The 12,994-nt window shown below is 40.6% G+C and overlaps 1 protein-coding gene across 2 annotated transcripts in view; it reads right to left on the reverse strand.

Moving 5' to 3' along the window:
* Positions 1 to 12,994, reverse strand: part of GTF2B (general transcription factor IIB) — a 63,063-nt gene that overhangs the window by 37,246 nt on the left and 12,823 nt on the right. For both annotated transcript variants that reach the window (XM_030206048.1, XM_030206047.1), the window contains exon 2: positions 5,031 to 5,137. In XM_030206048.1, the coding sequence (XP_030061908.1) occupies positions 5,031 to 5,136 (106 nt within the window). In that variant the 5' untranslated portion in view covers position 5,137. The remainder of the gene's footprint in view (positions 1 to 5,030; positions 5,138 to 12,994) is intronic.

Here is a 12,994-nt window from a genome sequence, read left to right on the forward strand (position 1 = left end):
CCTTCCTATCAGTGAAAACCTTGGCATTCACGGACGATATTCTGTTGACTCTGACAAGCCCCTGCAGGTCGTTGCCGTGCCTCCTGGATACTATTGGAGAATTTAGCTTCTTTTCGGGGTTTACCCTTAACCTACAGAAGTCAGTGGCGTTCCCAGTGCAGAGCTCGATTAGAGAGACATGGGAGGGAGAATTTCCCCTTACCTGGTCTACGGGGCCCTTAAAATATCTGGGAGTACTAATCCCTGCGGATTTATCTGATTTGTATGATGTGAATATTGAACCGCTTCGGCATAGTACATGCCACACACTGCGGAGTTGGCACTCGCTTCCGTTGTCCCTCATGGGAAGAATTGCACTATATAACATGATATTGGTGCCTAAGTGGACCTAGGGGCTACAAATGGTGCCGCTGTGCCTGTCGCAGAAGGACGACCAGTGGGTAACACGGTTGGTAATGAAGTTTATATGGCAGGGTAAGAAATCGCATATGCGAGCAACTCAGCTCTTTTTACCAAGAACAGGGGGGGGGGGGGGGGGGGGGGGGTTGGGGCTGCTGAGTATCAGACTCTTTTCAATTGCCAGTAACATGCGTCATCTCACAGATTGGTTCCGGGGATCATCTTACTTTTCAGGTACTGGGGCCGAGACGAAGCTGTTTGCCCCGGAGCACTTTAGTGCCTGGTTGCATGCAGCGCCGGGGAGACTGCGGACACCTCCGGCTTTTGCACCAATACTTATGCCTCTGAGGAAAGCTTGGAGGTGGGCCTGTAAGTTTTATGGTTTGTCCGCGGAGTCCTCTCCGCTACTGCCAATCCAGGGTAACAGAGACTTCATGCCGGGTACCAGTTTGGAGGAGTTTGCCAGGTGGGGCACTAAAAACTTACAGTATCTATATCAGTTATATAATGCGGAGGGCACACTGAAATCTTCAGAGAAACTGCAGTTGGAGTATGGGGTTAAGGGACTAAATTTCTTTTCTATGTTCCAGCTACGTCATTATCTGAGATCCCTGCCGGCATCCACTATGACAACGCAGGTGTGGGAATAATTAGTTACCATATTGGGGTTAGATGCACAATTAAAGGTCCCCCTCAAATACTATCATGCTTCATTGCGGGAACATTTGGGAGAGGTGGAATATGGTAAATTGACCAATTGCTGAAACAGAGAGCTAGCGATAAACCTCCAGATGGAAACGGTAAAGGCTTGTCTCTTGGGAACCCAAAGGCTGACGGAGAATGTGACGTTGCAAGAAACACATTATAAATTTGTGATGAGGATGTATATTTCACCTCATAGAGCATATAGGGCATCAATGGGGACGGAGGATAGGTGCAAGAAGTGCGCCCAATCCCCAGCTGACCTAGGACATATGTTTTGGAGGTGCCCGAGGATCCTTGGGTTTTGGCGCCAAGTCAGTCAGCATGTGTCTGGGCTCTGGGGGGTTGTTTGGAAACCAACTCCATCTCACCTATTTGAGGTGTTCAGAGTGTCACCGTTTGCGCCTCGGGGCCTTAGATGCTTCTTGAAAAAAACAGTCTTGGTTGGAAAGAAATCGATTCTCCAACAGTGGATAACCGGTGACCCGCCTACACTGCAACACTGGCGATCTAATATGATACACCTCTGCGCCTTGGAGCGTAGGGGAATAGAAGACCTGTCCTCGCCACAAGGAGACAGGCTTTGCCAAGTCTGGTCCCCTTTCTGGGACTCATTGACTGCATTAGCGCATAGTAGAATTTTGAATTCTTAAGTGCGACAAAGAGTGGAGGAGATTGGGGGGGGCGGGGGGAGTTGAGTTGTTCAAGGGGATGGGGGTAAGGTGGGAGGGAGGGGGGGGGGGAAAATTAAAATGTATTTGCACTGAATTGTATTCTATCATCATGAGAAGACTTTACTGGTGTATGGAGTATTTCTCCAAGGGCAGTATTGTGTTTGTTTATTATTGCACCAATAAATATATTTAAACATAAATTAAACATGGTTTCTCCACAGAAAGTCTACCAATGTTCAAGCATCTCACTAGATATTAAAATGTTTAAAACTAAGAAAACTGAAACAGATTGTTATCAATAAGACTTAAGTGTGTTTTTTTAAAGTCTTTTCTCAACTCTATAAAGCCATTCTTAGCCTGCATGATGTAATTATTTTCTGTCCCATGAACAGGAATAGCACGTTCTAATTTTAGAACAGTGACTCATTCATTTCTCAGTGAGAAAAGCAGCAAAAGATTAAGAGTGACTTGGGACATAGGGGATTGGATGATCAAACAACTTGTACTATGAGTGAAAAGCCCCTTATATATTACTAGTGGAACCATGCCCATTTTCTCAACAAAGAAACGGGCCCTAGGAAGGCTGTCATGTAAGCTTTTTTTTCTCTCTCTCCCCTGTCCTCCTCTCCATGTCCAGCGAATCTTCCCTCCCCTCCATGTCCAGGGATTCTCCTCTGCCCTGCCCTTCCCTTCCTCCCTCCCCTCGATGTCCCACGATTCTCTCCTCCCCTCGATTTGTACCTAAACGTTCTCTGGCTCGCTGGTGCTGGCTTCCGTTCGTAACATCCCTGCTGACGTCAGCTCGCCTCCAGCATTCCCTTCCCTCTCACTGTTCCGCCCTCTGACATCATTATGTCTTGACGCGAGGGTGGGACAGTGAGGGGAATGGAACACTGGAGGCTGGCTGACGACAGAAGATGTAACGAACCCAGGCAGCCAGACATGGAACATTGGAGGTGCAAATTATTATATAGGATAAGGTAACTTAAAACAAGCAGTGAGCAGGAGACAGTGCTCAGAGCCGGGTCATCATTACTGAAAGTATTATAGTAATCAGTGCATGACAAGCAAGAGTTAGGATACAAATAAGATTCAGAGAGACGAGAGACCTTACTGCACAGATGCGGTGCAAAGCAAAAAAAAAAAAAAAAAGACCAGACAAGGGCTTGAAGGAAAGTTTAGTTTAGTGTCCCAAATAACGCCCAAAATACTTAGAAATAGCTGAATTCATCACAAAGTTAAATTTAATTTATATTACCATAACACAAGGGTAACAAAATTTAAGAAGATAAATTTAACAGATTTAAGATAACTATAGAATATATTGCCATCTAGTGGATGAACAATTTATCAAAGATATCAAACTAATAAGTATCTCATTTTACAACACAATGGATGTCCACATTAGTTAAACCTAGGAGGCCGGCGGTAACTGTGGCCGCACCCCCACTGCAGGCCAGCCTAACGCCCCCCCTCCCAACAAAACATACTACAGACAAAAACTTTTTAATGAACTTATATTTGTGACTAGCTGAGATCTATATTTCCTTTATCTGCAATTTTAGGTTTCTTACGTTGAAATGGTTTCCTGAATCTGTACAAAATGCACTAAGTAAATTCTGCAGCATAATTAAAAGTAAACATATATTTTCCTTTATAGTCATTTTATGGCATTTATTTTGTGTCCAGATTATGTTCTTTTTGGAGAATCTTAGTGGCTGGTGCTGAGAAGAGGTGGTAGCTGAGTAACGAGTAGTGAAAGGGATTTGGAGGATGCCAGAAGAAATCTCCAGGGAGAGGTGGATTCACAGGAAGGTGGGACAGAAGGATAGGATATGGAGGGGGACCTAGGATTAGAATGGGTAGAAAACAGAAGGGAAGTCATTTCTCGCACCCTTCCTCCAAATCCAAATTCTTTCTCTCACTCACAAATCCCACCCAACCCACTCCCCTCAAAGACACATGCAGCTTAAATACCTCCTTGTTGCTGATACCCCCCTTCCTAACCCTTCTCTTCCCTTTGAGCCACCCCGTCCTAGCCCCTCTCCTCTCTTTGAGCCTCTGTCAATCTGGACTTAACTTGAAGCAGCCTAAGGCACCACTGCTTCTGTCTTCATCTTCCAATTCTGCTCAGGGCCAGGGCCACAGCCATGCTCATGTGCTCTCACCATTCTGTTATAAGCACAATACTATAACCAAGGCAGAAGTGAGAGAATGAACTGTTATCCTCAGACTACCAAATAATAGAAAATAATTATTAAGGGATATAGAAATTTTTTTTTACATACCAGATATAAAACACTTGTATAGAATAAATTTACCCTGGTATTTTACACATATATCTTATATCTAATATCGTTATCAAAATTAAAAATTACAAATACACATCAACAAGTTAAGAGCCACATGTCCCACAATCACAAATATCCCCCAAAAATTTTTTCAATGACTGTGCTTTCTGATAGGATCTTTAATTCAAAATTATTGAAGGCTTTACAATCCTTTGAGATCATTCCTCTCCATGTTAACCCAAATCCAAAACATTCACTGATTACCAAAGCCAGATTGGCAGTCAGCAGGGAAGGACAGAAACATACGGGACGACACCAGTGCTGCTCCAGTCAGCCTGCAATCTCCTGTGGCAACAGACTAACTGTGTGGCAAAGAGGAGATTCTGCAGCCCTTCCTACAGCTATAAACGTGCTCTGCCTGTGCCTTTGCAAAATTAAAAGCCAGGCACAAATAGAGAACCCATCCATAATTAATACAATATTTGGGCAGGATTTTCAAGTTTTCACATGTAACATCAGGCAACTGAATGCTCATTAATGAAGAGCTATGAAAAACATGCGCATACACAGTATAGTTCACTCATAATACATTTTCATCTATCCCTTTACACACAATATACAAAATTAAACTAGAAAATACCAAACTGTTCTATATATTCAGTCTATACTGTTTGGCCCCAGTACTTTGGAACAAATTACTATTACATAGGTACTTATAAATGGAATTGTTTACCAACTGCATTAAGATCTTTCTATACTTACGGTTTATTTTGACAGCATAAAAAGCTTACCTTTTAAATAGAACTTTAGGGTCAGTTTGATGATTTGTAATAATTCAATTAAGGACTGTATGATCCCAGATATGGCTGGCCTCTTGGCCTGGAATCCACTTTGAACGTGGAAGAGGATCTAGTGAATACATGATTCATCTGAACCCTAACAAGCTAACGCATACAACACTTACCTACTACAAGTCCACATTCAGGGCAGATCATATCACCGGCTCTGTAATCCTCCACCAAAATAGCATCTGGGTGGCTTGGGCATATTACTTTTGGAAGAGACTCCATCCTGAAGAAAAAGGTGAATATTTACACCATATTATTATATTAGTCCTGTTGCCTACATTAGTCATGAACAGTTTCAGCAATGAGAAACAACCTCATGACGACAATAACCTCACCTTTAAAAAATCTGACATTATTTGAAAACAGCAAGAATATTTTAATAAACATACTTATCAGCAAAAAATGATCTTGGACATTTGCAGTGTTTATAGCAAGAAATTAAAGTGAGCAACTGTGTGACCCTGGAAACTGAAAGGATGCATCGGTTACTACAGTTTGTTTTCTTGTGCTCAGGCAAATTCACTCTTATTAGAATCCTGATGAACATCAAACACCTATAGGTGCTAATTCATCCTCTAATCTTCAACCTCCTTGACTATTGTAACTCATGTTTTATTTATTTATTTATTTATTTATTTATTCGTTTATTCATTCATGGCTTGATATACCGGTTTAAGTGGTAGACAGATCAAAGCAGTTTACAAGTAAAATAAAAAGCAAAGAAGAGAACTACAATAATCAAATAGGAAAGTAAGACATGCATGCAAGAACATCACACAGTTAAAAAAATCCAACAAAACTGGCAGTCATACACACTCTCTCTCTCTCCCAGATTCCAGCGCCCAAGAGAGACTATCAAGCTTGCTTCTCGAAAAGGCTCCGAATCAGCCTAAACTTTGCAGTTAAAAAATTGATGATAAAACTTCATTTCTAGTCTATTGGCATTGGCTACCAGTCTCATTTCAAATTAAGTTCAAAAACCTTACATTGTGTTCAAAGTGGAAAAGCATGTGTACTATTTCAGAACCTGCCCTGGGAAACTTCTGCACAAAGAATGAACAATTTTTGAAGGGAACTGAATATTCCATGGACTAGATTATTAAGATAAGTGTGATGTTTGTTGATAGTTAACTGCTTGTAATTGACGGAGCACTTGCTGACACCATGTTTATATTCAGTGGAGTTTTAAAATAAAGATACCTTCATAGCATTATCCCTGCATACTTGTTTAGTCTCTTTAACCCCTACAGGTCTCAAAATCATCTTTGGTCTCAGACTGGTAATCTCTTTATTATTAGGCCTCACTAGCCAAGTGGTTTATTTCTCTAAAGTACTGACAGCATGTGGAAGGTAACAGATAAGTAAATAAAGTAATACAATAAACAAGTCAAAGATACAACATGTGACAGTCATATTTCTAAGACTTTATGATAAGTGGAAAGGAAAAACAACATCCATGAAACAAGGCATAGAACTGCTGAACCTCAATACTCAAGGGCTACAAACACAACAGTATTCATATGAAAAATTAATTCATTAATTTTGCTTTTTAAAACTGACTGGTGGTTCAAGTCAAGTCCAGACAGGTTTTATGACTGGAAGATATACAGATGATAATATCTAGATGGTGTTTAAACGGACTTAGTGGGCCAAAAGAATGCAGATCCCTTCTGTGCTCATTGCTGTGGATGGGGAAAGGCCTTTGACTGCATGCACTGGTGTTTTATGCTTGCAACTTTGAAGAAGATGGAGATAGGGCCCAAATTCTGTAGGTGGATAGACGCTAACCCTCGTTTACTAAGCTGCACTAGCAGCTGCAGTACGCTAATGTAGACACAGCCCATTCACTTTGAATGGGCATCGGCATTGCCGCACGGCGGCTTAGTAAACAGGAGGGGTAAGTTTGCACAACCTGAGAATCAGGGTCAATGAGGGCTACTCAAATGAGTTTATTTTAGGGTGACATGCCAAGGATGCCCCATGTCGCTACTGTTTGTTGTATCCCTGGAACCCCTGCTGGAGACAGTATGAGTACATACAGGGAATCAAGGTGAGACCCATAATCTCCAAAATAATGCTATACATGGACAATATTCTGTTTACACTGGCTTATCCTCCTGGCTGTCCATGACCATTGTTTTGCATGAAACTCAAACTTAATAGTGGCATTTCAGGTTTCAAGGTGAATGATGACAAATCTGAAGTACTTCCTACATATTTATTCAAAGAGAAGGAAGAATTATTACAGCAAAGCTTTAATTTTAAGTGAGTGACCAAGGATGTGTCTCCAGGAGCATCTGACCAGGAGGGAAAGGTTAGGACAGCTATTGTAGTTGGTGATTTAATTATTAGGTATATAGATAGCTGGGTGGTTGGTCGACGTGAGGATTACCTGGTCACTTGCCTGCCTGGTGCGAAGGTGGCGGACCTCACGCGTAACCTAGATAGGATTTTAGATAGTGTTGGGAAGGCGCCGGCTGTCTTGGTACATGTGGGTACCAATGACATAAGAAAATGTGGTAGGGAGGTTCTGGAAGCCAAATTTAGGTTGAAATCCAGATCCTCCAGGATCCCGCTGTAGCCTAATGGTTAGTGCAGTGGGTTGAGATCCTGGGCAACAGGGTTCAACTCCCACTGCAGCTCCTTGTGATCCTGGGCAAGTCACTTAACCCTCCACTGTCCCAGATAGATTGTGAGCCCATTAGCGACAGAAAAGTACCTGCAAAAATAGTATATGTAAACCGCTTTGACTGTAGCTACAGAAAAGCAGTATATCAAGTGTGGAATAAACAAACATAAAAGGTATTAAATGCTGACGAGTCAGAGAAACAAACAAATCTCTGTAAACATGGAAGATGTAATGGAGCAATCTGACAAACTGAAGAGTAGCAAATCCCCTGGACCAGATGGTATACATCCCAGAGTTCTGCTAGAATTGATAAATGAACTTGAGAGCTATTGTTAGCAATGTATCATTTATCTTTAAAATCAAGCGTGGTACTGGAAGATTGGAGGGTGGCCAATATAACACCAACTTTTAAAAAGGTGATCCAGGAAATTATAGACTCAAAAGAAAGCTCTGCGCATGTCCCTGTATTCCCGCCACTATATTCAATGTACACACTGTCTCAGCTCAGTTAAGCCCTAAGTTCTTTGAGCAGGGACTGTCTTTCTTCTATGTTTGTACAGCGCTGCGTATGCCTTGTAGCGCTATAGAAATGCTAAATAGTAGTAGTAGTAGTAAGATGGAGACAACTCCGGGTGGGTGGGTCTGTGTGGCTAGTTGATCCATTGTCCATGGAGAACTACCGTTACAGGTAACTATTTTCTTCATGGACTGAGATCATCAAGCCACACAGTAGACAACTCCCAAGTTATAATAGGGAACAGTCCGAAAAGTATGAAACATATTAAACGTAACATAAGAGGACTGTTTCCTGGAACTGGAGGAGGTGGCGAGTTGACGCCTCAAACCAATGAAAAATAAAATAGAATCTGCTGAAGAGGTAGCATCAAATTAGTGATGATTAAGACATGCAAAAATGCCCATGTCTGGTAGAATTGTCTAGTACAGCAGTGCAGCAGGAAATTAGCTTTCGTATCAGACCTAGCTTCCAGACGATGTGGTGTGATTTGTAGGTTTTGGAAGTGATGAGCCTGACGTCGGTGCTCGGGAAAACGGTAGAGACTATTATAAAGAACAAAATTACAGAGCATATACATAAATATGGATTAATGAGACAAAGCCAACATGGATTTAGTCAAGGGAAATCTTGCCTCACCAATCTACATTTATTTTATTTTTGTTACATTTGTACCCCGCGCTTTCCCACTCATGGCAGGCTCAATGCGGCTCACATATTATATCCACGTACTTATTTGTACCTGGGGCAATGGAGGGTTAAGTGACTTGCCCAGAGTCACAAGGAGCTGCAGTGGGAATTGAACCCAGTTCCCCAGGATCAAAGTCCACTGCACTAACCACTAGGCTACGCCTCCACTCTTCCATTTCATTGAAGGGGTGAATAAGCATGTGCATAAAGGTGAGGCGGTCGATATTGTGTATCTGAATTTTCAAAAGGCATTTGACAAAGTACCTCACAAAAGACTCCAGAGGAAATCTGAAAGTTCATGGGAAAGAAGGCTATGTCCTATTGTGGATTAAAAACTGGTTCAAAAATGGAAAACAGAGTAGGGTTAAATGGTCAATATTCTCAATGGAGAAGGGTACATAGTGAGGTTCTCCAGAGGTATGTGCTGAGGCCACTGCTTTCTCACATATTTATACATTATCTAGAGATGGAAATAACTAGAAAGGTAATTGAATAACTTCGTGTCATCAGCAAATTTAAAGTTGTTAAATCACAAGAGGATTGCGAATTGCAAGAGGACCATACGAGACTGGGAGACTGGGCATCCAAATGGCAGATGACGTTTAACGTGAGCAAGTGCAAAGTGATGCATGTGGAAAAGATGAACCCAAACTATAGTTACGTGATGCACATTAGGAGTCACTACCCAGGAAAAGGATCCAGGTATCGTCACTGATGATACACTGAAATCCTCTGTTCAATGTGCAGCGGTGGCCAAGAAAGCAAATAGAATGTTCGGAATTATTAGGAAAGGAATGGAAAACAAAACTGAAAACATTATAATATCTTTGTATTGCTCCATAGTTTGACCACACCTCGAATACTGTGTGCAGTTCTGGTCATCGCACCTCAAAAAAAGATACAGTGGAATTAGAAAAGGTACAGAGAAAGGCAACAAAAATGAAAAAGGGGATGGGATGACTTCCCAATAAGGAAAGGCTCAAGCGGCTAGGGCTCTTCAGTTTGGAGAAGAGACGGCTGATGGTAGATATGATAGAGGTTTATAAAATACTGAATGGACTGGAACAGGTAGATGTGAATCGCTTGTTTACTCTTTCCAAAAATACTAGGACTAAGAGGAATGCAAAGAAGCTACTGAGTAGTAAATTTAAAATGAATCAGAAAAAAAATATTTCTTCACTCTATGAGTAATCAAACTCTGGAATTTGTTGCCAGAGAATGTGGTAAAAGCAGTTAGCTTAGCAGGGTTTGGATAATTCCCTAAATCATAAGCCACTATTAACATGGACTTGGGAAAATCCACTGCATATTTACTTTACTTTATTTCTTATTAGTCAAAAGCACTCCCAGACTGATTTCAGCATGACTAACATTAAGAGATCAAGTACATTGTTACATTTTAGACTTGACACATTTCAAGAAGAAAAAAAAACATTGTTAGATTTTAGGGTCATAGCAGTTTATAGTTTGGGTTCTGTACGCATTATCACTCATTCCCTAACAAGTATTTGCTGAATAGATGAGTCTTCAACTGATTCCGTACTCTGATATTGATCTTACTGTCACTGGTATATCGTTCCACCATTTTGCTGACAGACAGGATAAGGTTGTCGATGGAAATACTAGGTCCAGATGATTTCCTTTCATTCTTCTCAGTCTCTTTTCGGGTAGTATTATCCAACGGTTTAGTCTGGCATTTTGTCATGTAGAAATTAGTGTATCACGGTGTAGAGTTTTAAAATTCCTTTCACTTCAAATGGTAGCAGGTGTAACATAATGTACAAAGGAATTACTCTCTCATATTTTGATTTAGAAAAGATCAGTCTAGGTGCAACAGTCTGTACTGTATCTTTTTTTTTCTAATTGATGTTGCACAGCTTACATATATGTTGCAATAATCAATTTGAGCAAGAATTGCACCAATAGTCTAAAATTGTCTCAACTGAAGCAATGACATTCTCCTGAGGTTTTTTTTAGTACACTGAAGGATTTTTTAACCATTTGTTTGCATTGTTTATCAAAGATTAGGTATTTGTCAATCTTTATCCCTGGTATTTTCAGTTCTTTTTCAATTTTCTGTTGAAGTGTAGATGTAAATCTGACACATCCATGGTAGGTGCTGTGATTACTAAAATCTTTGTTTTGTCACAATTCAATTTAAGATACAGACATCACGACCATATGTCAACCAGCATCAGATTGTGGTTGACCAGTGTATTAATGTCATCTTTGTCTTTATGAAAGGGGAAATACAGTGTTATGTCATCTGCGTAGGAGAAGCAGTTAATTCCATTCCTCTCCATATAGAAACCCAGAGTTGACATCAGGACATTGAATAGGATTGGTGATATGGGGTATCTCTGTGACACCGCAGAGTAGGCTGTACAATCCTTAGGGTTCCACCCCATTTCACACTGTAATATCTGAGGGTGAGGAAACTTCTTATCCATTCCAAAACTACACCATTAATTCCTAGGTATTCTAGGATTTCCAGGACTATCTTATGATCTACTATATCAAAGGCACTTGAGAAGTCAAACTGTATCGTGCTATTTGATGGCCAGTACTCACGATTTTCCTGAATTCGTGATCCAAGGTACCTAGCAGTGTCTCTGTACTGTAGTTTTTTCTGAAACCAGATTGGTTTTGATGTAATAGATTGTAGTGTTCCAGAAAATTTGTTAATTGTTCTGCGACTATACCTTCTAAGATTTTGACATGTAACGGTATTGAATCCTAGGGCTCCTTTTTTTGATATTTTGGGATGAAAGTAAGTATAATTTTGTCAAGTTGTCAAGGAAAAGAGCCTGTATTTAAGGATTCTTTTATCCATGTCATTCCTAGAGCAAGATAAATTTCTGAAGGTTTTTTTCAGTAAACAGACTGGACAGGTATCTAATTGGCATTAGTATTGTAGCATTAAATTCTTGAATACTTCTATCTGAATAGATAAAACGTTTGACCAGTTTCTAAAGGGTATAAGCAAAGACGAAACATATAGATAGGTAAGAGTAAGGTAACTAATTTAAAGAAAGTTGCACATGAGGTCAGAGAGATGGTTAACATATAGATAGGTAAGAGACTAAGAGGAGCTAGAAAATAAGGTGACTAATTTAAAGAAAGGGGAACATGAGGTCAGAAATATGGTTAAATATTGTATCAGCTAAGGTAGGAGTGGATAAACATGTCCTGCTGCTGTATGTGCAGCCTGTGTCAGTCCTTGTTTGTGTGAACGAGACTAACAAGTTACTTACTTCTTCCATAAAAGGCCTGGTTAAAGAACCAAGCTTTCACCTGCTTCCTGAAGTAGAGATAGTCTTGTGATAAGCAGAGCCTTTCAGGCAGTGCATTCCAGAGTGTGGGGGCTACTATGGAGAAGGCTCGCTTGCGGGTATCACATCATGTAATGTCTTTTGAAGAGGGTGTGGTTAGTAAAAGCCCTTGAGAGGACCTTAGTGTCCTTGGCAGTGTTTGAAGGATAATCCTATTCTTCAGATATTCAGGGCAATTTCTTATTAGGGCCTCTGTGACCATTTTCAGGTTTTTTAGGCCTCTATAAAGCTGTTCCATTGGGTGATGGTTACTTGATAATCTGATTTTTAGATTTTCTTTCATTCACTTTGGACCAGAACACTTCCTTATCAATTTCTTTGCATAATTCCTGTTTGGTTATCTTATTCTTTTTTCTAACGGGTTTTCTTGCCAATATACTACTACATGTGATTGGCAGTGGTCAGATCAAATTAAGAGCAACCCAACCATCCTCTATCCTTGTTAGGGTCTCAGAATCTGAACTCCAGGTTAGAAAGTCTAGTTGGCCTAATTGATGTGGTTCCTTGGGCTGGAATTATCTTCATATTTAAGTTTTCTAGAAACATTTTAAATCCTTAGTGTTTTTGTCATTATCTAAAAGAAGAAGATTTATGTCACCTACAATTAACTGTTCAACGGGTTTTAGACTTTGAGTCATCAAGTTCATATTCTCCTTTGGCTTCTTTCCACTTCCCTGGAGGACAGTAGCATACAGTACATTGTAAGCTACCTAGTAGTATGATCATTTTTATTTTTTGTTACATTTGTACCCCGCACTTTCCCACTCATGGCAGGCTCAATGCGGCTTACATATTATGTACAGGTACTTATTTGTACCTGGGGCAATGGAGGGTTAAGTGACTTGCCCAGAGTCACAAGGAGCTGCCTGTACCTGAAGTGGGAATTGAACTCAGTTCCTCAGGACCAGAGTCCAC

This window comes from Microcaecilia unicolor, chromosome 6 (assembly GCF_901765095.1).
Source record: "Microcaecilia unicolor chromosome 6, aMicUni1.1, whole genome shotgun sequence".
In the NCBI taxonomy this organism is placed as follows: Eukaryota; Metazoa; Chordata; class Amphibia; order Gymnophiona; family Siphonopidae; genus Microcaecilia; species Microcaecilia unicolor.